General features: G+C 40.4%; 1 protein-coding gene across 4 annotated transcripts in view; it reads right to left on the bottom strand.

Annotated features, from left to right (window-relative positions):
* Positions 1-3,300: 3,300 nt before the first annotated feature.
* DROSHA (drosha ribonuclease III) overlaps positions 3,301-26,747 on the bottom strand; it is a 122,870-nt gene continuing 99,423 nt past the window's right edge. For 3 of the 4 annotated variants that reach the window (XM_083359121.1, XM_083359122.1, XM_083359120.1), the window contains exons 24-33: positions 26,672-26,742; positions 24,956-25,000; positions 21,549-21,706; positions 20,531-20,636; positions 15,933-16,074; positions 12,974-13,056; positions 11,968-12,071; positions 10,022-10,114; positions 8,639-8,685; positions 3,301-3,523 (exon numbers count right to left, since the gene is read on the bottom strand). In XM_083359121.1, coding sequence (XP_083215247.1) covers positions 3,393-3,523; positions 8,639-8,685; positions 10,022-10,114; positions 11,968-12,071; positions 12,974-13,056; positions 15,933-16,074; positions 20,531-20,636; positions 21,549-21,706; positions 24,956-25,000; positions 26,672-26,742 — 980 coding nt within the window. In that variant the 3' untranslated portion in view covers positions 3,301-3,392. The remainder of the gene's footprint in view (positions 3,524-8,638; positions 8,686-10,021; positions 10,115-11,967; positions 12,072-12,973; positions 13,057-15,932; positions 16,075-20,530; positions 20,637-21,548; positions 21,707-24,955; positions 25,001-26,671; positions 26,743-26,747) is intronic. The other variant, XM_083359123.1, reaches the window with a different exon arrangement.

The raw sequence follows: 26,747 nt of genomic DNA on the forward strand, positions 1-26,747 counted from the left end.
TGCTTTGGGCAAAGTAGCTACTTATCATGAAGCAGCATCTCCCTTCACCTTGTTTCAGGTTGTGGAGGCTTGATCTGTTCTGCTCCCATAATCAGGTGGATTGAAGCAGGCTTACCTCTTCACTCTCAGAAGAGATACACTGCTTCACTTTCACTTAGATCAAAGCTCCGATGAAGTCACGCACACTTCAAAATGACACGCACCCCGTCATTTAGGGTGGTTGCCCAATGAAACTATCGTTAAGAAATTTCCTAATCTGGAAGTGGAACATTTTGATCCATTTCTCCAGGCTATAGAGCATTGAGGGCTGCATCAGCATTGCGGTTGCCCTCAGGGGGCCGGGTGGGTATGGCCAGGGTGGGCGTGGCCTACTGGGTGGGTGTGGCTAGAGTGCATATGGCCTGATGGGTGGGTGTGGCCAGCTCTACATCGTTCGCATCAAGGGTACCTATGGGGGCCTGGCCAGGAGTGGGACAGATCTGAGGGTCTCTGGCAGAAGGAGGGTCTCTGGGCCAGGGCCAAGGCAGTGGGGGCCGTTCCCTCACTGTTTCCACGATGGCTTCACGGGCTGCATGAAACCACTTTGCGGGCCGGATCTGGCCCCCGGGCCTTGTGTTTGACATGTCTGCTATAGAGCCACATTTGATCTTTTAAAAAGCACATTGTTTTATTTTAGCAGTTTTCTTCCTAACATAAAAGCATCTGAAAAGCACCAAGAATGCCACCAAATGAAAGCTTCTCTAGCAAAGTTCTGGCCCAGCTCTTTTTTCAAGGGCTAAAGTAAACCATCCTCTCTCCCTTCTCCCACACTAATTATGACAAAGTTTAAAAGTTTATGATAGCAATTGAAAATCTTTATCACCCCCAGAACAGATGGCTGACAAGGCAGTTCTGGCTGACCTGTCCAATGAAGTCACCGAGGCACCTTATCTTCCAGAATTTTAATTGTCTTTCCAGAAACTCTGTAATTGGATATTGAATAACATTAGCATGTTTAATACCCAGTGAATTCGAAATGGCTTTTTTTTTTGCTAGTTTATATTCCCGTACAAACTTGGTTATGACAAGTTGAGTTACAATTATGGCTGACATAATCAATGAAAGCTACCTTGGAGAATATATTTACTTTTTTATCTGGGACTCCAAGCACCCAGGATTTTTCTTTCTTTCCTTTTTTCCAAGGAGAGGACACACTATTAATTCTATAAATCACTTTTCAGGACTCATTTACCTGTCTTTAGCATTGACTTCAAAGTACTACACTTACATACAGTATTTATTTATTTATTCACCAAATTTATACATCACCCATCTCCCTGTATCAGTAACTCTGGGTTATTTATAATAAAAGAGACCACAAAACCATACAAAAAGTCCAAGAGTCTCCACAAGGAACCAGCCACCCCCATGGCAGGAATGGGACAACTTGCCACAGCCAACTTGTTGCAGCCAACTCAGCATGGCCTACTCACTGAGAAACAACTCGCCATGGCCACTTTGCTGTGGGATAACTCGCTGTGGGACAACTGAACAGTTCTATTTAATTATTTAAAATAAAATTTATTTTAATTTTTGCCATTCATTCTATCCCTCCTTTTGCATCCTTTCTTTAATGATACTATTCCATCATTTCTTTGTTATTAGTGTAACTCTTGTCCCTCAGTGAGTTGTCCTGTGGCAAGATGGCTGTGGCGAGTTGGCTGCTTATCACTCTTGGCTGCTTATCACTCTTGGATCCCCACGCTTAAGTTGGCTGAGCCAGAAGACCAAAAGAGTGGAGGCCAACCTTGCTTCCAGAGATAGGAAGTTCCACAGGGTGGAGTCAATGGCAGCCAAGGCTCTCCTTCTAGATCCCACCAATCAAAATTCTTTACTCAAAGGGGTCCGCACCATGTCCTTCCTGCCAGACCTTTATGGATTTTCAGATTTATGATTTATATTATTTTTAAATATTGGATAATATAACATTGTTTTGAATATTAATGTGTTATGTTAAAGATGAACAAAACTATACTAATGGTCCATTAATGCTCCATTTTTTGAATAATAAAGTTCAGAATAGTACTAGCCCTAAGTATTTCCCTCATGCTACTGTTATGATTCTGCTTGTGTTTAATCACCACAAAAATTCATAATTGCTTATATTTCCACACACATGTATATATATATATATATACACATACTGTATGTGTATAATAAATATATACATATTATAAAATGCATCATCCTTGAAAAAATTGCATAACTGATCCTTTAAAACAAATATCCAATGCTTTAAATAGCAACTGAAACAGAAATTGGGATGATTAAGAAAGATCACTTTCCTCACATCATTTAACAAGTTATATTAACTTTTTTTTTTAAAAAATGCAATAAACCTGGTAAAAATTATCACTGACAAGAAATAATAATACATGCAAATATTATTTATGTCTGGTGAACCTCTTCCAACAAAGCTTTAAAAGGAAAGACCAGGATACAAAATAAATATATAATATAGTTCGATCAGATGAGTAAACTGAGGCAAAATATGACCCCCTTGAGGGAAGAGACATCTGGATTTCCCAACTGAAAAATTGGAGTACAAAATCACCTGATGGAAGGAGAACCTGAATTAAATGGGCCTGTCAGCTGGGTGAATCATGGTTGTAGTACGATTACATATATGTGCCCTTTATAAGCAACCCTTCTGTAAAACTGATAACTGATCCAAGTATTTTAGAGCTAGGGTTAACATCTATGAGGATGTTTCCAAGACAAACATAATTTAACATATTTTTTATTATTATGTGCCATCATGTCATTGTCAATTCTTAGTGATGGCATTTCTCCATGACAATCTCTCCTTAACTTGGTCCTTCAGGTGCACACATTGCCACTTTAATTGAAGCCCCTCTCCCCTGCTGTTTTTCTTCATTTTCTCTTTTTGTCCTTGGGTCTTTACATAATGTGTCCAAAATAGGATAATTTGAGCTTGTTGATTTGTGCCTTGTGTTCATTTAGTATACATCTTCTTAACTGTAGTGTGGCACAGGCAGAACGTAGCAGAAAATAGCATTCTGTTTAATAACTTATTATTTCGTATGACACAACAATAGGAATAACACTATATTTTTCTTAGTTTTAGAACATAACGTATTTTGAAATAAAAACATTTTATTGTTCACAAACCTAGTCTGGGGACATGAAATTCTTCAGAAAGCCTATGTTCTTTAAAAAAAATCATTTTTAAATTTTATGAATGCAGCTTTGCCTCTTAAAATGGAGATAAAACTTATTAGTAAAAAAAACACACAAAAGCAAACATGATTTCATTTATTTTCATGAAACCAGGATGGGTTTTTTTTATAGGCCATGGTCAAAGTTAAGCAAATATATTGTTTCCTTCCCCCTCATTTTCTCATGTCTTCTGAATCATCCAGATCTTTTTCTTGATGTTCTCGTTCCCACCTCATTTCTTTAAGCTCTTGCCGGTACTTCCGTTCAATGAACCGTTTTTGATGGGCCATCTGAGGAAAATTATCTGAGACAAGAAGAAATATTTCATTTAAATAAAAGCCAGCCAATGTCGTGATCTTGCCACCCTCAAATATAACATTCAGCTGTCATTATTGTATTATTTAGTCAGGATAAAGAGCACTTGTTGCACATACTGGTTTGGTTGTAATCCCCTATTTACTTTGAAGTAGCCTACTGATTGTATGTGCATAGCATTTATGTGAATAAGATTTACCACATTTGTTGGCAATCGGGGAATGATTTAAATGGAATAAGATTAGTCACAGTGCGACATTAAATACTGGGATCTGGTTGAGATGCCACCACAAAGCTATGGAGTAGTTAACTGTATTTTCTATTTTATAAAAGTTTCCACAGAGATCCATTTGAGTTGATGACTGCTTAGAGATCATATTAGGGATGTAAAATGAGTGATCCTCGTGTTCGATAAAATACTTGTTCAGCAAGCTTCTACCATAAAACATGTCAGCAGGAGGGCTGGAAAGATCCTTATTATGATGATAAAATTCTACCATAAAGCATAGATCATTAATAGATTGTGCTGAGAAGTCCTGAAAAATCCTATCATTCTTCATCAAAGATGAGAAGAAGACCATCTGGAGCTAATCAAGACAATTTTCCTCCATTACTACTACTACTACTACAGACGTGTGTGAGAAACAGAGAAAGAGAAGCCATTAGCCTCTTAAAGACCAAAGCACCCAATCTAGAAGCCAAAATTAGTTAATACAACTCAGCAAAAGTGGTGCAAAATAAGGAGTATAAACATAGCAACAATGGTGATGCCAGATGGAAGGGCACTCTTGAAAGTGTTGCCCGGGTTGAATTTTGTGCCAGAGAACAAATTGCCATGTGTGATAGATGAGCTAGTGCTGATGCTGAAACAGCTGGTGTCCTTGGGAACAGGAGACTTGATACACTACCACCTGGGAAATGCAGCTGAAGCCAAAGGTGAAGGAAGAGCTACAGAAAGCAGAGCTTTGACGTGTTTCTTTTTTTTTTAATCTCAAGAGTATCTTATTAAGTAAATCACTTCTCTGAAACAATGTGAAATTTTGCAGGTGAGAAAAACCCTGACCCAGGGACAGATTATCTCCCAGTTGGGGAAGTGCCAGAAGTCTTTCTTCAAAGGATGGATGATGCTTTTAACAGCTCAGATTTCATCCCAATGAACAAAATACATTTCTCTACAAGCTGTGCAAAGAGAAGGCATTTTGGCCAATAGGTTTACAATGGAAGACAAAGCTTGGAGAGGTCTCATCCTCTGAATTTTCTCCAGAACCACCTTAAAACCTTGATCAGTCTTCAACACTCCTGTATCGTTAAATATGATTCAGACAAACACATCCAGGTTAAGAATGTTTGACAACACATCAGTAGAGACTTACCTAGCCAGCTAACACAAAAACGTGTTTTTTCACGAGAGTCCCTGATCTGGCTTTGAAAATGTATGACTTAAATTAAAAGTCAAGAAGTATGCAATCTTTTTTGGTTGGGCCCTGCCTTGGGCCTTTAAGGGAGCCTGATCAAATTTGGAGATGACGTGATTTCATGCACATTTATTTTTAGCTAGCATTACTGCCTTTTGATTTAAATCAGCCCTTGGAGGTAGGCCAGGTCAATTCCAGGGATTCCAGGAATGCCACTGTATTGTTGTAAGGTGTAATTACAGAATCTTGAAAGCTTGTCAATTTCTCGCTGTCCCGACAGATAGAATAGTAAAGAAAAGCAAGGCAGTCGAATTTCTTTCATTTGCTTCAGTCTCTGGACTGTGTAATCTCTTCTCCAGGTCCTTCCTAAATGGCTCATTGTTTCCTTCTCCAAGATCAGCTCTAAATTCCTTTACATTGAAAATTTCCAGTGTTAGGAATAGCTGTTTAAGGGGGATCCAGGATCGGCCTACAATAAGGGTCCCCAACCCCTGGGCTGCAGACTGGTGGCGGTCCACGGCCTGTTGGGAACCAGGCCACGCAAGTGGTGAGCGAGAATGAGCAAAGCATCTGCGCATGCGCGGATGTAGGTTGCGCATGTGAAACCATTCCCTAACACTGCTGGGGACCAGGCCTTGCAAGTGGTGGGTGAGAGTGAGCAAAGCTTCATCTGCGCATGCACGGATGTAGGTTGTGCATGCAAAACCATTCCCTAACACTGCTGGGGACCAGGCCTTGCAAGTGGGGCGAGAGTGAGCAAAGCTTCATCTGCGCATGCGCGGATGTAGGTTGTGCATGCGAAACCATTCCCTAACACTGCTGGGGACCAGGCCTTGCAAGTGGGGCGAGTGAGCAAAGCTTCATCTGTGCATGCACGGATGTAGGTTGCGCATGCAAAACCATTCCCTAACACTGCTGGGGGACCAGGCCTTGCAAGTGGTGGGCGAGAGTGAGCAAAGCTTCATCTGCACATGCATGGATGTAGGTTGCGCATGCAAAACCATTCCCTAACACTGCTGGGGACCAGGCCTTGCAAGTGGTGGGCGAGAGTGAGCAAAGCTTCATCTGCGCATGCGCGGATGTAGGTTGTGTATGCAAAACCATTCCCTAACACTGCTGGGGGACCAGGCCTTGCAAGTGGTGGGCGAGAGTGAGCAAAGCTTCATCTGCGCATGCACGGATGTAGGTTGCGCATGCAAAACCATTCCCTAACACTGCTGGGGACCAGGCCTTGCAAGTAGTGGGCGAGAGTGAGCAAAGCTTCATCTGCGCATGCGCGGATGTAGGTTGTGCATGCAAAACCATTCCCTAACACTGCTGGGGACCAAGCCTTGCAAGTGGTGGGTGAGAGTGAGCAAAGCTTCATCTGCGCATGCACGGATGTAGGTTGCGCATGCGAAACCATTCCCTAACACTGCTGGGGACCAGGCCTTGCAAGTGGTGGGCGAGAGCGAGCAAAGCTTCACCTGCGCATTCCCTCACACTGCTGGTCCTTGGAAGACAGATTTCCTTCCGAAACCGGGTCCCTGGAACCAGAAAGGTTGGGGACCCCTGGCCTACAAGACTAGAGGCAAATCTGGCTCAGAAACTTTGGATTCTGTATCCATGTTATAGGTCGGTGTTTTTCAATCGTGGGTCATTTTGACCTAGCATGCTGGCTAGGGAATTCTGGAAGTTAAAATCCATACATCTTAAAATAGCCAAAGATGAGAAACACTGCTGTAAGGAAAGAACTGTAGCATGATTTAAAGGTTCCATCCCAGGTCTCCATATCTTCCACATTCATACCAGAAAGCAAATAATTAACAGAGAACAAACGTAAAAAATAAATAAAAATAAAATGAAAATCTCTCAGAAGCACATATTCAATGAAAGAAAAGCCAAGCATTTAAAATGTGGGCCAAAGATTACAAGTTGGCTGATGGAAGTAGGCAAGCTCAGCTCTGACAGATAAAGCTCTGCTCCAATAAATAAAGGTAGGCCACTTCTGTCAGAGGTTTCAATAAGATGGAGAGTTACACAGGATTGTAATACAAAGATTTAGGTTCCCATTTGGCAGTAGCTTGTGAGTTTTCCCATCAGCCTTACAAGGTGAGCACACTGCCCCCATCTAACAAAATAGCGACTTTATTTTAATCACTATACCTAGATCATCAATGTCACAAGGAATACTTGCAGGCCTGAATTTAAGTATGGGCTTAAGTGCTTTGCTGGAGCCAGGCCAGAGAGCTCTTGTACTTTACTTGACTGAGTCCCGGACTATTGGATCTGAAATATGAATGCTTCCAAGGGATTAGGATGATAAGGGGAGAAATCTAGACATAAAAGTTGTGCAGAATAGCACGCAAGCGCATACATATCCATTTTTCCTATCTCAGCTTTCACCAAAATACAAGTCAACTTCAAATGGCTCATCTCCTGCAAAGTGACATTTCTCAACAGGAAGAAAGGGTTTTATTTAAAAGCGGAGTCTTTGATTCTTTCTCACAATGCCCTCATTCTATAGGTACCGCACAGTATGTACTGTAGGTAGTCTAACCCTTTGTCAACATCAATGGCTCCCCTCAGGTTGAAGCCAACAACTAGCCCATCTTCCAAAGTAATCCTCTACAGATGTTTGCTGGTCTTTTTCAAGCACGTTTCCATGATAGTTGCCTGGGGCAGAGTTGTTGCTCAACTCCATGATAAACTATTACAAATGCTGGGCAAACTTTTAACAGGCTGTGAAAATGACTGGGGGGGGGGGGACAGAAGGGGAGCTGCAGCTTATAAGGACAATGATCAGACAAGAGATGTCTCAGCCCACAGAAGAAGGGGTGTGTGGGGGGGGGGATGGGAAGTTCTCCCTGAGTCTCAGGAGGGACTCTGCCTTGTTGTCTGGAAAGCAAAAACAAGGGAGGGGAGAAGAGCTTTCAGAGTTACAAAGTTCTTTTTCTGTCATCTTAAAATAAAGGAAGTACTACTCATGATTTTGATTTTTGGTTTGGACGATCTTGAAGGGCTGACACAATCTGAGCGAGTGGCAATCAAATCCCAACCTGTATGAAAACAGGAGTCTGTACAGGAAGTCCTTGACTTACAACAGTTCGTTTAGTGACCTGCTCAAAGTTACAATGGCACTGAAAAAAAATGACTTACGACCGTTTTTCACACAACCGTTGCAACATCCCCATGGTCCTGTGATCAAAATTGAGATGCTTGGCAACTGACTCACATTTATGACAGCTGCAGGGTCACATGATCACCTTTGGCGACCTTCTGACAAGCAAAGTCAATGGGGAAGCCTGGTTGTCTTAACAACGACAATTGCTAACTTAACAACTGCAGTTGGTTCAATTAATAACTGTGCCAAGAAAGGCCGTAGAACGGGACAAAACTAGCTTAACAACTGTCTCACTTAGCAACAGAAACTTTGGGCTCAATTGTGGCTGTAAGTCGAGGACTACCTGAGGTCAATGCCTACTGGCAGACCCGTGCCTAAAAACCAACGCGAAGTTCAGCATCAGTTGTGACTTCAGAGATAGTAGAACGCAAAACAGTTTGTTCCACTGGTCAATAAGTTGTGTTGCTAACAGGAATGATAATATTAAACAACGCTGGGGCAACATGTTCACTTTAACCTGTATTTCCCCTCTGTTGCACACACTGCCTACAATTCCTCTGTAGTAATTTCCAAGAAACCCTCTTACATTTTTCCAGTGCATCCATTGCTGCACACATCTCCGCTTGCTGAATGCTGCAAAAATAAATAAATAAATTATGACAAATGTAATTCAGAAGCAAGTTACAGCTTCCCAGAACTGCTATGCAGTAACTAATTTTTCAAATAATTACTGGCAGTTGTTACCATAAAAACTCTTCCAGTCCCCCACCCCCACTACATATACTTTACTGCTTTGCGGAGAGTTATTTTAAAAACAAAGATCCATGCTATTAAACATCACCCTTCAACATTCTTTGGCAATTTGTTTTAACAGAGCAATTAAAAGCCATTTTTTTAAACACACACACACACACATTGTCATCTTTGAAAATGAGCATGGCTACGGATATCTTCCTTATTCATTTTTGGTTGACATATCCAGCAGCAAAAATGGATAGCAACATTATAGCCCATTTCTTCCCAAAGCACCTTATTTTATTTTATTATTTTAATGTTATTCTTAACATTAGTATGCTTTGTGCAAAGTCGATGACAAATGAAAAATCTCTTAAATGTTATTTATTCTGTAGATAGCACTTGGCATTTACCGTGTAGAGAACTTTAAGATGTTTTTCCCATTCATCTTACTGAAATCATTTCCCCATAAAATGGACAATCAGGTTGGAAGATACCAATCGGTTTATAGGTTAGACTGAACTATCATTGAGTCTAGATCTAGCTGGGCCTTGACATCAAGCTGGAGAAGGCAACTGTAAGCTAAAACTAAACCACAACTGTGCTCACACTTCCAGCTTATCAATTTGCTGCATTCTTTGAAAAGAACTTGTGGATACTGGAGTATCTTTCCAAGCATTAAAGCATTAAACAAGGTGACTCTTCTCCAGTTTCCCGTACATTACTCCCTTATTGGACACTGTGTCCTACCTCTCCCCAATGAAAATTCTTTCTCTCCCTAACTATCATTCTTTTCAATATGCCTGCAAACACAATTTCAACACATTTAAAAAAATAAGAGTTTAGGACTTTTTTTAAAAAATGTTTTGACCAGTACTGACTGGCACATTATCTTTTGACCTTCTGGCACTAAGTAAAGTCACCAGAAAGAATATTGGATGATTGAAAAGGTTCTCTTAAGGAACTGAAACACAATATTGTGTCAAGTTGTTGCTTTATGCCACTAACAGGCACACTTCCCCACTCTCACCTTGGATGCCTGACACTGAGAATCAGGGTGCCTGTGTCTCTTAGATGCACAAAAGGGGAGTTCTAAAATTTACTTTTTTAGAAGTCCTATCTAATACGTCAGTGAACACCATATAGCAGCTCTCTTTACCCATTTTCATTAGAGAGTCGGACAGACAGGCAGTCAGAGATATAGAATATATAAGTATTTAAACATTTTACGTACCTTGGTCCCTTCCCACATCCTATTCTCTCGCCTTTGAAATAAACAGCCACGGTGTATGTCCTTGCATGAGAAGGCCCAACTGTTTGCAGCGTTCTAAGCCACAGAGACAAGACAGCCAAACAAAAACAGGACTGAAAACATTCTCTCTACGACATCTGAACAGAAATGCAACTCTTTTAACAAAGGTCACAGTGTATGAATGGAACCTTGACGGATTATTTTACGAGGCAATGCCATCATTTAATTAGGGAATATTTATGTATGCTTGAGACAGGATTTTCTCTCTGTCAATCAATAATTGCTCCTCTTTCTGATTTAACCTTCCACTCTATATACATAGTTATGCAGCTAACATCAGCTGCATCATATATTTCCCGATTTCATGCTTCAATTTTATAGTCATTTTCCTTCCTCTTCGCTGTTGTGATTCAGGGTCAGCCTGTGGGTTCGGCAGTTGGGTCGGACGACTCAGAGGAGGAGGAGGGGGGTGTTGAAGAGCTTGCTGAGGGGATTGGACAGCTTGATGAGAGCCCCTAGCAAGGCCCCTCTCATCTGGTCATGATGCAGACCCAGCTGTGTGAGCCTGACAGCGTGGATGAAGATGACCCACAGCTGGCCCTGTTCAAGGACGCCCGACGCTGGAGGAAGTCAATCAGGAGTAAACAGAGGAAGGTAATGGGGCACCTCGGAAGGAGGCAGAGAGAGGCCACGCCCTGAACTGTATTTAAGGGGAATGTGTGGGAGGGCTGGTTTGCTGAAGGCAACCGCTTGGATAGTTCCTGTTTCTTAAAGCTCCTGTTTCTTGGTTCGTGTCTTGTTTGTTTTTGTAGCAATAAATTTGGCAGGTGTAATTCCAGCCTCTTGCCTTCTTGTAAAAGGGTTGTCCCTGCCTTTTCTGCAGGGCCGGTAGCAGGCTGGTACAGAACATTCGCCACAGCCTTACTTCTTATTTGAAGAGGATGGAATATGCCCTTAATGTTTTGCCCTTGACTCAAAAACATAATCTTAAACGATGAAACATCTTGAAATTTTCTGCAGCCTTTTCCCTATACATATGCTAAACTGGTACTACCTGTTCTAACAACAACTGTTTTGCTAAACAACAAAAGGAAAAAAAAAGTCTGTTCCTATCATATCTGAACCCAGCATGACTAGGAAATTACTTAGAAAGCAGGTAAGAATGTTCACTGATGTCTCCTATATCTTTGGGCAATGCCTACTACACCTGCAGAAAGGCACTGGGTAAGCTTAAGAAGCAACAGCATGGCCAACAATGCAATCATAGTGGAGTAAGTGAGAACAGAGTTTGGAAAAACTGAATGTACCTGAGACTATCAGTGTCTACTGTACTTACAGCCGTCATACTGCCTACTTGCACAAACCCTCGTGACTAAATTTCCAACCGTTTAAACTGAATTTGAGATCCAAAATGTAACAGTACACTTTGCTTTTATCAGAGCAAATAATTCCTTCTTTGAAGAAAGGGCGGGATAACCGAATTCCAGTCATATGGGATTTTTTTTAAAAAAGGGGGGGGGGGTGGAGTCACAAAGTGATAATGTAGGTCAGACATGTCAAACACAAGGCCCGGGGGCTGGATCCGGCCCGCGAAGTGGTTTCATGCAGCCCACGAAGCCATCCTGGAAACAGTGAGGGAACGGCCCCCACTGCCTTGGCCCTGGCCCAGAGACCCTCCTCCTGCCAGAGATCCTCAGATCTGTCCCACTCCTGGCCAGGCCCCCATAGGCACCCTTGATGCGAACGATATAGAGCTGGCCATGCCCACCCAGTAGGCCATATGCACTTTAGCCACACCCACCCAGTAGGCCATGCCCACCCAGGCCACACCCACCCAGCCCCCTGAGGGCAACCGCAATGCTGATGTGGCCCTCAATGAAATTGAGTTTGACACCCCTGATGTAGGTATACAAAGTCAATCTCCTTACTTATAAAGAGGAATATCTGGCTCCTTCCCTTCTGTTCTGAGAGTTAAACAGCATTGCTGGAGTTGGGACTTTGGATCATTCCAATCCTGATTTAAGATGAATTCCTAAAATGGACAAAAAAAAAGGAAGGAAGGAATAACAACTCTTCACAGGAAATAATGGATTGGAAGTAGGAAAATACTTTAGGATAAAAAATAGCCTTTTCAAATGTTATTTTCTCTTAGTATAGGCAGGCTGCAATTTATGTGTGTTTAAATAATGCAACATTTGATTTAGTGTGATTGATAAATTGATACCAGGTCATGTTTAATGCAAGCCGAAATCTAGTTAACTAAGACTAATGCAACTGCTAGCGCATGCACAGTTGCCATTACGGGTGCAGATGTTGGGGTTCTGGATCAGGGGTCTTCAAGCTCAGTCCTTTTATGATTTGTGGACTTCAACTCCCAGAATTCCTCAGCCAGTGTGCCTGGCTGAGGAATTCTGGGAGTTAAAGTCCACAAGTCAGAAAAGGGCCAAGTTTGAAGACCCCTGTTCTAGATGTTTTAGTTTGTACAAAATAGAGAAAAGGAAGGTTTTGTTCAAGGGAAGCTCAAAAAGAAGAGGCTCATTTTGAAGAAGTACAGGAGAATACAGGAGACAGCAACAACTCTTTCGATATAGGTTTGTCCACTTTTAATGTTGTTCAGCATTTCGCCAATAAAATATATAAAAAAATATGCGTAGAAACTTTGCCTATTTCCATTGAGCTGGAAGCAATTACCCTATTTTCCATAGAAATGTCACTTTGAATAGTGCAAATTCAAATCATGTGATCTCTTCACGGGATTCATTAACTGCACTAATCAAGACCTATCTGTATCTAGACCACGAATGTGAGAGAACAGAGATTTAAAACCTGTATTATCACTCAGGACACTGAGGGCAAAAATCTAGGATTAGCTGGGACTCTGTAGCAAAGTCACCTTTTTAGCTGTGCAACACATACTATCGCTCTGAGACTTACTTTCAATCGTGGGAAAAAGCACACGTTCATGAAGGTGTGGACATATTCAAGATCTTTATCTATGTACAGAGCAGCGATAAAGGCTGGGAAAGAAGGAATAGCCAAACATTAATGAATATTATTTTCTTTCAAATTCACATTAATATTGCTAGAGAATCTTTTGCAAATATTCCAAGTCAATGGTGATCTGCAATGGTATATATATTAAAAGACATCAAAAAAGACAGTTGGGTGAGAGGTGTTTTTACCATCTTCGGAAAAAGGAAAGAAAGGAAGAAAAAGGCAGAAGGGATACTAATGTCCACACTAACCATAAAAGATATAGGTAAGACGTGAGTCAAAAGAGGTAAAAATTAAAATGAAAAGGCAGAGCAGATAATTGGTTTACTAATATGTTTTTCCCCCAGATATAAACAGCATGGAAATAACTTGTCTCTTTCACTTCAAGCAATTCACACACATCAAAGATTTGAGGAGGGAGCTGTAGGAAAGCTTGTGCTTTTAGCACTTGCCGTATCTACACAGGAAACTGTGTTTCTGCCCTAAATACATGTGTGTGGAAGCGCCTCTAAGGATTGACAGGTACGTACAAGGGCTATACTCGCAATTGGATTTATTTATTGTTTTGACTCTGTTAGAACAGCATAAGCCACAATGTTACAATCTCCATCTAAGGTTGGCTAGGAGAAACACGGGATGGAAATGTGCGCAATGTCCTCAGTCTAAATCAGTGTTTTTCAAACTTGACAAATCTGAATTATGATAGTAGACATCCAAACTTCTTAAAGTTGCCATGTTTGAAAAAAAATACTTGTCTAAATTGCAAACTGATCAAATTATTTTCAGTCATGTATTTTAATGGAGACGACTCTTCAACCTAGTGTCCTTGGTATAGTTTGGAACTACAACTAACTAACTGATTATTTTGGGGAATTATAGTCCAAGTGCTTGTAAGAAGGCACTACATTGGGAAAACCAGATTAAGCTGTTGTGTTATTGGTCCACTATGATTATTTTCCTTTTGTGAGTGAGGAGTGGGAATTCAAACTCATAAAATGTGAGTTCCACTGAAAATCGGTCAGACTCTACTGTTCATTCCAGGCTTCATTCCTGGGGGACAAAAATAGCAAACAAACATCCCGCTATATTTCAATATCAGACTAAAGTTTTTTTTTTCTTGCAGCTGCTGCTGTTTTACACTTCTTGTTGTGTTGTTGTTAGCTGCCAAGTCGTGTCCAACCCATTGTGACCCCATGGACAACATTCCTCCAGGCCTTCCTGTCCTCTACCATCTTCTGGAGTCCATTTAAGCTCATGCCTACCGCTTCAGTGACTCCATCCAGCCACCTCATTCTCTGTCATCCCTTTCTTCTCTTGCCCTCAATCTTTCCCAGCATTAGGCTCTTCTCCAGTGAGTCCTTCCTTCTCAGTAGGTGGCCAAAGTATTCGAGTTTCAACTTCAGCATCTGGCCTTCTAAAGAGCAGTCAGGGTTGATCTCCTCTAGGACTGACCGGTTTGATCACCTTGCAGTCCAAGGGACTCGCAGGAGTCTTCTCCAGCACCATAGCTCAAAGGCCTCAATTCTTTGGTGCTCAGCCTTTCTTATGGTCCAGCTTTCACTGCCATACATTGCAACTGGGAAGACCATAGCCTTGACTATACAAACTTTTGTTGGCAGGGTGATGTCTCTGCTTTTTAGTGTGCTGTCTAGATTTGCCATGGCTTTCCTCCCCAGGTGCAAGCTTCTTTTAATTTCTTGGCTACAGTCCCCATCTGCAGTGATCTTGGAGCCCAGGAAAATACACTTACAATTTTTTTTCCTTGCAGCTGCTGCTGTTTTATACTTACAAAACAAATTTCTCCCAAATTGGCCTTCCCCATCCTTGTACTCTCAGTGTGTGTTTTGGCTTAATTTTCAATCAGGTCAAATATCAGGTCAAGGAAGTTATTCCTAATCCCATTAATAGATTCTTCCACTTTTGTTCCTGCCACACTAATAGGTAATACCTTCCTACTCTTTTCACAACTGTCTCTTCTCTCTTAACATGCTATCTGCCAAGTTTCCACTAACAAAAGTTTCACCTTCCAGCCTAGTTCTGTTTGAGAAAAGAGTTTGAGGCAGTTGGGTTAATTCAAGGTCACTGAGTAAACACACCATCCTTCTATACGGGGTATAGCCTTTAACATAAATTGAAAACTGAATCAGTGAAAAATGCCAAGATCTACACAAATTAATTAAGAAGCAATTCTGAAAAAACTAGACAAAGAGACAGCTCTTCAAATCCCATTGTTTAGCCAGAGACTCTAAGTTTTTAGAAATAAATCACAGCAAAGCACACTCGCAGAACCTTGGCCATAAATTATGATTGTTTGTGAACTACTTCCATTTACTAAAAGGATCTGGCAAGAGACACTGGGCCCACTCAACTCACAAATGTATTAAAATGCTCTGGATAAAGATTACCTTTTGGGCCTGATATTTATTGCCACTTGCACAGAAAGAACAACTTTAAAAAAAGACACTCAAACTTAAAATTAAGAAAAAGGCGATGTTCCGTTTACAATGTGGGTTTTCATCACAGTGCCTTTGGAAGCAATACTACTTATAAAATTATAAATTGATTATATTTCAAATAAAAGAAGGGAGTCAAGTTTTGGCTTTGTTCCTTTAGCTGGGGTATCTATGAGCAGGCATGGTAACAATGAAAAGCAATTCATTTTCTAATGTAAGCTATACAAATGTAGTACTACACATTTTAGATCCTCAGGATGGCAGTTAGTGGTAACACATCTATATTATAAACAAACTTTCTTTAAGCCACCACCTTAGAGGTTCTTTGATCTGGTTCTTGCCTTTAACTGCTGCTGTACCACCTGTACCGGTAAACAAGTTTTTAAACTTTATTTAGCTATCAAATCACCAGAAAAAGAAAATGAGTTAATAACAGTAGCACTTACATTCCAAAAGATCAGCTAATGTTTTTGTTCGCAGTGCAACAGGCCGTTTGGTCTTATCGTTAGTAATGGCAAACTCCTGCATGCCCAGTTCTTCTGCCACTTTGGCTTGTGTTCTGTTGTTGACCAAAGAGCTTCTCAACAACTGCCAAGACAAGAGACTCCACTCAGGTAAATGTGCATGGAATTCTGAGCAGCCATACCCAATTTTTACCCTAGATCAGAGGTGGGGAATTCCTGGCATGAATTCCTGGCTGAGGAATTCTGGGAGTTGAAGTCCACAAGTCATAAAAGAGCCATGGTTCCCCTCCCCTGGCCCAGATACATAACATGTTGCTAGCCTTTGCTTGACTAAACAAACAAACAAAAAAGAAATGCTATCGTTTATCTGGTATAAACACCTCCTGTTTTCTTTTAACAATTTTAAAAGAAGGCACAAATAGAAATGAGGTGTACACTCTTATCCCATTCCCTCTTTCCTCAACCTCATGTTAATAGGAAAGGACTGCCACATTCACCTCAGTGCATACTTTCAATCAACCTGTAAGGGGCAGAAGAAAAAGGGTAGGATTCAGGTACTCCCAAAATATACAGGTGTTCCCTTTCCTGGCCTGAGAAAAGCAGAATGGTATGTGCTGATTGTGCAATGCTTTTATTTATCATAAATGTCAGGCATTCTATCCGCATTGTATATGTTCTCTTTTTTATTAAGAAAGGCAAAACCTAAAAAAAAATACCCTGCCACGTAATCTAATGTTATTTGTCTTGGTACCCAGTCAACAGAAGTTCCTCCCAGCTCTTTTAGATTAGCCACCATTTAGACCAGTAGTAGTAGCCAATTCTTTCCAAGGAAAAGGTCATGTTTTAATGTTGAGATAATATCATAGCTACCCACAGAATCAGGGAAGTTTGCCCATTTGCAAAAGAGATGACCCAGTAAGTGAGATCAATCATGTACGGTAATACCAATTGATTAAAAGACAGATTGGCGAGGTTGATCCCTCCCATCCTCTCTAGCTGTTCTCCTCAAACAAACACTTTGAAGCCCAAGATTATCTTTTCTGGACAGGTGATGGACACATCTGCACATAAAGCTATGGACTACAGCCATTCACATTCCTTTAAAAGAAATCTAAGGAAGTCTATCACCCTTGTGTAGAATCGAAAGAGATTCTTGACAATGCTGTTTAGTTTGTCATTCTGATCAAAATTAAAACAATGTTTATTTTTAAACAGTTTGAATGAGGGCTTGAAAACAAGAAATTTTCTGCTGTTTTGTTGGTACCTGAAGGCACTATGTTAGGCACATCGTATTAATCTTTTCATCTGTGTCCCAAATTATGCCTTGCTGTAACTCAAGGTAATGGAACCAGCCCAGCTGCATGAAATGCAATTTAAAAGTGAATTCTTGTGATTGCGGTTATCATGAAGCACTTCACTGAGTCTGAACAGCGGCCAAATCATAATCAAAGCAAAACTTTTTCTGTTTCTCCTCACAGGCCTGTGAGAAAGAAGCACAAGTGAGGATTATCTAGCTTCATTTTGTAACTGCTTAGCCACAGTTTAATATCACACTGAAAGTAATCCATAGTGCGCCCCGCTACTTGCATTGGAAACAAAGAGAGCTACTTAATGACTTGCTAATTATGAAAGTATCTAAGAATACTGCTCCCAGCTGTTAAAGTGAAGCTGCAAAAATTCACAAGCTGAAGTTTCATTATTACCATATTTGATTTTGTAAGTGTTATTATAGCTTTGGATAATTGAGCAAAAATAGTTTAAAAACATATAATCCTCTTACACTGGACAAATGAGGTGGTCCCCAATATGTCCACTGTAAGAAGATAGCAGGGTTTTTTTTGGGTGGGGGGGAGTTTGTTTAAAGAAATGCAGCCATCTATGAGACTCAAGAACTAGTTGACGGGGAAAAAAGGCAAATGTGCTAATTAGCAGCAATAACTTTCCAAAAGAATAAGCACATAATATTCTTGGGATTATTTCTGCTGTGAATCAAAGCAAAAATGTTGAAATTTGCATAGGATATGAAGAGTGGATGAGCACCTAAGAAGGTGAAATTTCTGCAGAAGACTAAAAGATATGAGTGGTATTTGGAAAAAGAACATAGTAATACTGTGACATGGAAAGTAATGTGTACATGACACAGAAAAGCAAGCTTTTGAAAAACGGTTTCCAATGGATTCAATGAAAAACACAATTTGGAAGCGTCACCCTGTCAGTCAGGAAGTAGCATACAACTTATTCAGAAATCGGATGGAATTATAACACCAATCATGGCAAATAAAAGATCTTGGATGCAAATGAGCTCAAGGAAATCAAAACAGAAAGGGAATAAGGAGAGATGTTTCCACTTTCAAACAAAAAAGGTGGTGTTCAAATTTAAACTGTCTAGAGGTTCAAAGAGCATACAACGTTGATAGGCATCTGCTTTTTTATCTTTTTAAAGGATAGTGATAGTGAAGGAGGATGGCTGATGAAGGGATATTAAGTTTTTAGGGTCTCCTAAGAGGGCTCAGTGGGTTAGGACACTGAGCTTGTCGATCAGATGGTCGGCAGTTTGGCGGGTCGAATCCCGAGTGCCACGTAACAGAGTGAGCGCCTGTTACTCGTCCCAGCTTCTGCCAACCTAGCAGTCCGAAAGCACGTAAAAATGCAAGTAGAAAAATAGGGACCACTACGGTGGGAAGGTAACAGCATTCTGTGTGCCTTTGGCGTCTAGTCATGCCGGCCACATGACCACGGAGATGTCCTCGAATAAGCGCTGGCTCTTTGGCTTTGAAACGGAGATGAGCACCGGCCCCTAGAGTTGGAAACGACTAGCACGCATGTGCGGGGGAACCTTTACCTTTACCTTTAAGAGGGCAGGGAGTTAGACTAGAAGACCTCCAAGGTTCCTTCCAACTCTGTTATTCTGTATCTATTTACACTCTATCACCAAACTCTTAAAACTGATTCATTGTCTCTTTTAATGAAGAAAAAAACCCCTAAAAGATGCACTTTCTAAGTAATGCAAAGACAGTAAATTGTATCTTAGCATCTCAATTCAAGGCTAGTCATGGTGCCCATACTAGACCATTTGAGATTAGCAGTAGTCCTTACTTATCAACCACTTGTTTTGTGACTAACCAAAGTTACAATGGAATTGAATGAGTTGGACTTATGAGTGGTGTTCAAGTTCTGGCTGTAGCAGAATCCCCTCAGGCCTGTGAGTGTGATACCTGGGCCTGCACTTCCAACTGTTGCAATGTCTTTGGTCATGTGATCAAAATTTGCAACCTTTCCTGCCAGCTTCCCACAGGCAAGGTCAAAGGGGAACCCTGCAGGCCTCGCAAGCCATGGTTGTGTGAGGTTCTCATGGTAGTGCACAATTTCCTTAACCATGGCAACCAGAAAGGTAGCGCTACTGTCATTAGTTGGCACAGTCACGTAATGTTGTGCTTTATGACCACTGTTAAGCAAGAATATTGGTAATCTCATAATTTTTGCCATTAGCACTGCTGAGGCCAATAAAAGAGGAAGTCTAAGTACCTGGAGGGTCAAAAGCCTGATGAAGACACAACCAGCACACCCACAAATTGTTTTGTAACCCCTTTCTGCCTGCTTTGGGCAAATGATGAAATAAAAATGAAGGATCTTAAGACAGGATAAATAGAGGACAGAGAATGAGAGGGAAAAATAATACATGAGGAAAGGAAAAATGCACTTTGGACACGTCCTTTCTCTAATTTGATTTCATCTGTTTTTCATCTAAGAGATGTGTCTCTGTACTTCCTAAAATTCATAACCCCCCTAGAAATTGTGCATCCACATCCTAGTGCAACGGAGAGCACTATTTTTACACTCAAGGGAACCACAGGGATTCCTAGTTGCATGCACTTATTCATTCACATATATGTGTGCGTTCCTTTTTTTCACATATAGCCATCATTCATCCTTCTGCCTCTTTTAGCCTTTTTTGCTTCTTGAAACATACTGGAGATTGCGGATTTCTAGAATATTTGATTTCCTGCCGCTAACGGCAGCAGAAAAACCAACCGTCAACAACCTTCAAGCTTTTTATGGATCTTCAGCCTCCAGTTCTTGTAGGTGACAATCATATGCAACCTCTAGAATGTAGGATTGTTCACACCTACAGCTTAGCTTACTAATCAGGAAGAAAGCTGGGATCAGGCTAGAAAACTTAATGAAGTTGCTGCTTGAACTATTAGCCCCCCCCCAAGAAGGAAGAACAGCACCCCATATTAATGGCCTCAGTTGATTTCAATTGCTTTCGCTCTCTTGAAAATGAACTAGAATTACCTCTAGTTTTTAGAGGAATAACTTAATCACCACGGTTATTAAAGCTATTGATTTGTTTTAAAGAAGAGATAACATCACATAAATGGGCTCCAAAAATCACATTTCCTTGATTGTGGCAGGATTCACATTTTCATATTAACAGAACCTTATCAAGAGCAACTAGAGGGGTGAAGTTGCGGATATTCAGTTAAGCTCAGAATAAATGTTCTTTTTTTTCTGTTTCCACCCATAACCAAGCTATCCCAGTTTTACTCCTGCCAAGAATAGACGGATGATATTCTTACCGTCAAGTGGCCTTCATGATGATCAGGGAAATGTATGAATAAGTACTCGGTGGCCACCAACTGCATTATGGAATCACCCAAAAACTCCATCCTCTGATTATGGCCCCTGAAGCAGGAGATAAAGGAAGGCAGAGATTATACAGAGTAAAGGAACAACACTACCTTGCTTTAGCGCTGGATATTTTTAAACAGGCAGAACAATACACTAGTGATTGTATTATACCGTTTAGAACAATACAGTATATTTGTATTTACTAAATATGGGTTTTCGTGGGAGAGCAAAGGGGAGGCAAATGACAAAACTTATTTAATGTCACCAAGTGAATGTTATGATTATGCATGTAATTGCGGCATTTCTGTGATGCCACTGTGCATAGAATGTCATTTTGGCAACGTTGCAGGTTGCCGCAAATCCCACTACTGCCGGGTAAGACAAAACAATGTTTTTAGATTGTCAGAACTAATAAGGGGGAACCACTATAAATTTAGCTATGAATCACTTTATGAAAATATAAATTCTAGGAATTGAGGGCGGGGGGGGGGAATGACATCAAATGTCCTTGTGCAAAAACATTTATTTGACTATGGTTCTGCATAAGTAAAAGAACTCTGGATACTTTCCGCTTTGGTGCTTCTGCACAAATCAGCTGATTTTAATTTTTGCTTAATTTGAATGAAACAACAAATTGTAGCTAGTTAAAAACAGAAGAGATGATTCACCTATGCCAGGGCTAGAAGCAAATGTTGTGTAGTTAAGCGTCTCAATAAGCAGGAATGTTGTTTCTTGTCCTTCAATATTTATACCATAAAAATCTCAACTAATCTGGAACAAATAAACTTACAAATCTGGCAAACCATAGATGTTTTGCTAGGACCTCTAAGGTCAGAGGTTTTGAAAAATCTGAACTGGAGAAACAGCTGTAGATCAGCACCAACCTACTCTCTCTTAAAGGAACAACATCAGCCACTCAGAAAGTGCAAGATATCTATTTGGGAGGAAAGAAAATAATCATCTCACAACGTCAGGTGGTTAAATCCCACTGTTCTCAAAGTGAAAGCCCGTGCCAAGAGGCGAACGTGAGTAAAAATTACTCCAATTGCATCCTCAAACTCAGTCAATTTCTGGAGGACAGGAGACGTCTCAATTAGCTGTCTGTCAGTGTTAGATTCTTGCAGCTGTAAAATCAATATTAAACAATGAGGACAACAAATTAGTTTTAGAGAAGAAACTGAATTCAGCAAGCAAATGAAGAAGCTTGATTAGGTACTCTACACTTTATTTTGGCAATATGAGTCTTAATCACCACACAGCCGATATTTTGGTAGCTTGCAATGCTATCCTAATGATACCATTGGCCAAAGATCTACATTGGGTAGGTCCCAGGTCTTCTCTGCCTCAAGGACACCCTCCTGAAATTAGATTAGTTCCATCCCTTTTGATATTCTGGAAGGCCCACAAGATCTGGTTATGTGACCAGGCTTGGGGCTTCCATGGAACAGGGGACTTGACTAGATGGTTCTATTGTTGGAGGGGGGTCATTTTATTTTTATTTTACCTTCATTTTGGAGATTTAGGATATCTATTACTACCATTTTTGCATTTGCATTCATTATTACCTTTTTATCTATTCTTATGTGCTAAGCAGAATCACCTTCAGTGAAATGGGTGGCAACATAAACTTGATTAGTAAATAAAAAAAAATCAGCAATAATTTATGAACTGAGGATGAAGCTCTTTTTTAATGGCAAACTCTAAAGAATGTTATTGCCATCACAAAAATCAATCAATCAATTAATCTATCAAAGTTCAGAATCACAGTTTTTTCCCCCTCCTTTGCAGCTATCTTGTTTAATTTTATTATGCTTTATTAAACAAATGCAGTTATTCCCCCCCCCCCCCAGTCTTATTCACTCTATATTTATTGGACTTCAGCTCTTATAAGTAATGGATAGCTCAGCTTTCCAAGTTCCTGGAGGGGCACAGGAAGTCATCCAGTAAATATTTTCTAGCTCGGGTTTTTTTTTGGGGGGGGGGGTAGTTTGGGAACAGATCGTAAAGATGGGAATTGGGAGGCATCTGTTAAGCAAACCATTCAATCCTTACTTTTAATGCCCTTCAAAAATTGCCTGATATTGCCATTATTCAAAATTTGAGGCCATTGGAGGGTGAGGCAGAAATGAAAGGAGGAAATTGGAATAGCATTGCTCTCCCTTTCTTTCTGCACCCTCAAGCCACAAAAAGCTGTCCTTCAGTAATGAAGCTGAGTTGAAGCTCAGTTTTATTTTGTTCAGCTAATGATGAGTATAGGAATATAACATATTCTTTGTTCCCATTCCCACCCCTAATTCTTAGTTAAAAATCACTCAATTCCCTTAATTTCAGTTATCAACTAGCAGTGGATTAAAACACAAAAATTCCATCTAAGCAGGACATTTTGGTCAAATTTTTAATTTTCATTGCTAAATTTCAGCAGCGCAATTTCATGGTTCTACACAAGAACCATGAAGGGCTATCTGAAAGATACTACTACGTTGGTGAACGAATGACTCAATGCGAACTCTGCGCTATAAATTTAAGCTGAAATGCAAAAGCTCAATTTGATACACTAACTAGCCGATTGCAGCTGACCTTGAAATGCTAAGCAGAACTAGTTAGTAGTTGGGATAGGAGACCCTCAAAAATATCGAAGCTAGACTGGGAAGGTGAAAAAAATCCTCCTGGAACAAAGCAACAACCAGGTGCTTTTGTAGCGTTGCCAAGAGAACAACGTGGCAGTGACTATGAAGTCAACCAGTCATCTCAGCCTGAAAGAGATTTTAATCTAGCTTTGACTACAGGAAGATTCCATAACCTATGAACACGTATAAACATAAGAGTTTCAAGAGTTCTCCTTTTTTTTTCAGGATCCTCTTGTGTTCCAAGTCTGTAATTTTATTGTTAATAAGCAAAGGTCCTATTCTCCCATGCATATAAATACTTTGCCTTTTTAACTCTTGCCATGTTTTATTAACCCTCCCAGCTGATTTTTTCTTTCTTTCAGCAATGTTGTTAACTATATTTTTTTCCCCAGCAGCCCAGGGATGACCTGCATGCTGGATTTTTTTAAAAGACATAATCAATGAATCTCTCCATTTTTTCCTATAAAAACTTATTTCAAAAGGTTTTATTTCACTGTAGAAAATCTCTGCCTATTTTCTTTAATCTAATATTTTCCTATTAAATTATTTTAGCTGGAAGCTAGCAAGACTGCTTGCTGAAAGTGTGAAAATAGGATGCTCAAACGTGGGGATATTGCAGGAACTTAATTGCATTTTTTAAAAAATAGGGCCTTGTTCCACTTTTGTTAAAATTAGCTTTCCTAAGGGCAAAACTGGAATGTGGGGAACGTTTCAGCTAGTGGTATGAATTTACAAAAGTATTAGAGATAAACAATGCAATGCTCCAATAAACGATAGGACACCCATCTTTATAACACATTGCCAACATTCTGTTTACAGTATATTGACGTATCCATATGCAAACCATAGAAATAAAAATTTTAGGACGTTGGCAGCAATCGTGACAAAGAATGGTAGACAAAAATTCGTTCTTTTTTTTAAAAAAAAAAATCCTTACTTTTAACATTTATTTTGGCTTATTCATCTTCAGGGAAAAAAAAACTTTAAGTATTCATACCATAACTGTGAATAACATACTCCATTTATATCTTATATCTTTCTGCCCAGGGATACCAAATTGCATATGATTGGCCATCAAAGACGAGTCCATTAAAGAACATTCCCCAAAATTTGCAAAAGCTTTGGAAAGAAGTTCTTTTATTCTGTTTTTCATTCTATATTTGAGAAGGCGGAAGACCTCCCCCCCCCTATGCCGGCCTTGGAGATAAAGGAAGAATCAACCTTGCCAGGAGAAGATGAGGGAATAAATTCCTTCATGAGGACATGTTGCCAGCTTAGAAAGGAACCTTCTTCAGAGAACTGCTTTCTGTTTCTTGTTTCAAAGAAAGTTCCAGCTGAGAAGCTGACAGTCTTCCTGAATCCCAAAGGAATCAGGTGACATGAAAAGGCCACATATGTGCCCTGCCTCCATGAGCCTTTGAAATTTGTGGCATTTTTCCATCTGGTCTCATGGTGAGCAAAGTTGCCAGCTTATTCTCTCCCTGTGCCACCAAGCTGGTGGTCTTCCACATGGCTGCCTCGTGACTGACATCTGCTTGCCCAATTACTGCCTGTTTTGCCTGACTCCTCTGAAATCCTTGCCTGCCTTTAAGCCCCAGCGCTTGACACTTATTAACGACAAAAATTCACAAAGGCCATGTGTGCATGTGAAATGCTCAAAGATGTCAACACAGCCAAAGACCAAATAAAAGGCATCCTTAAAACTGTTCTGAAATTCGTTAGTGAAAAAAGGGGGGGGACACTTACTTGCAGAGGGTGTAGCGGATAATTAAGCCATACTTCCCGCAGGTCCTGCAAACGTGGAGAGATGCTTTTAAAGCTCAAGGGAACCGTTTAACAAGTTCCACATTGCTAAATAAAATGTCATTCTGCAAAAGACTGAAATGGCTTAAGATGCTGACTCGGCTTCTTGCAAATTCAATAGTGCTGGCAAACTCATTTTTAAAAAGCAGGCATTCTTTGTTCAAACTGCCTGTAGTGCTTCCATTTAGTTCATGTCAATTAGGTAGAGGAAGAACACACGCCGTTCAGGAACTAAAGAATGGGTTACTTTTTTCTTTTTCTTTTTTGCTTAAAGTTCTATAACTAAAAATTCGGGAGTTTCATCCCAGCAAAAGGAAAGGAAAGAAGAAGGAAAACCTCAAGACAAATTAACCGCACGTGAACATGCAGCACAATTATATTTTCCACATAAACCCACATGCTTGAGACCAAAAGCTTACAATCAATAAAAACTATACATGTTGGTCATTCCTCCTAATGCTTCTCTCTTGCAACATACAGGTAGTCCTTGACTTACAACAGTTTGTTTAGTGATTATTCAAAGTTACAATGGCACTGGAAAAAAGTGACTTACGATTATTTTTCCACACTTATGACTGTTGCAGTATCCCTGTGGTCACATGATCAAAAGTGACAACTGGTTCATATTTACAATGGTTGCAGTGTGCCGGGGTCACGTGATTCCCCTTTTGCAACCTTCTGACAAGCAAAGTCAGCGGGGAAGCCAGATTCCCTTAACAACCCCTGTGTGACTGTCTTAACACCCACACTGGCTCGCCTAACAAATGTGGCAAGAAAAGTTGTAAAGCGGGGCAAAACTCACTTAGCAACATAAACTCTGGGCTCAATTGTGGTCGTAAGTCGAGGACTACCTGTTCTTGGCATGCAATTTGCATGGGAGAGGTCACGGGTTGAGGGAAAGCATTTCATCCCAGCCTTTATTCACTGCCACTTCCCTGCATCTCAGCTCAGCTTGCATTTCCACATTCAACAAGATGCCTGTACGGATCAGGAGTTCTAGATGCTGATGGCTGGAAAGCATAACTTTTGATACAATCTTCTGAAGCAAACTTATTTAAGTGTGTAAGCTTACACTGGTTTACAGTTTGTGATTTTCTCACAGCCAGCAACCCATGATGTTTTCTACTTCTAAATATTGCCTCTCCATCAGGAATTCAAGGGTTGTACCATTACCTTTATGTTGGACAAAGAAATAAGCCCTCAAAATCATCCCATGAATTTCCGTGGCTACAGATGAGCCTGAACCAGCCTCCACAGCCCACTACTATCTCACCTTGGTCTCATTTACCTTTTTCTTCTCATTTGTTCTCTTTTCACTTATGTTCTCTTCAGCACTGTCAATCAGTCCCACCCCCGGGTCAATCCTCCAAATAAATGATGTCAGATATGTGAAAGACTGTCTGGATCTAAATTAGCAGACTTTGCGACCACTGGGCGCTTCTTCTGAGCAAGAAAGGGAAACTTGCTATAGGACAGTCTTTACAGCAGAAAACCAGACATAGGCGCAATAACAATAATCTTTTTACTTTTATTTTGCTAGAAAGAGGCATTATATTCTGAGAGGCAGGATTCTTTTCAGTTTTCCTTTGAAGCACTTGATTTGAAGCACTACAGAAAACACGATGGCAAGGTATAGTCAAGACAGAAATGAAGTCATACCTTGTCATTAAAGAGCAAACGTCCAAACAATTGTTTGGCTTCTTCAAGACTTCCCTCCAGGTAAACTGCCCCTGTG

This window comes from Vipera ursinii (assembly GCF_947247035.1).
Source record: "Vipera ursinii genome assembly, chromosome: 3".
Lineage (NCBI taxonomy): Eukaryota > Metazoa > Chordata > Lepidosauria > Squamata > Viperidae > Vipera > Vipera ursinii.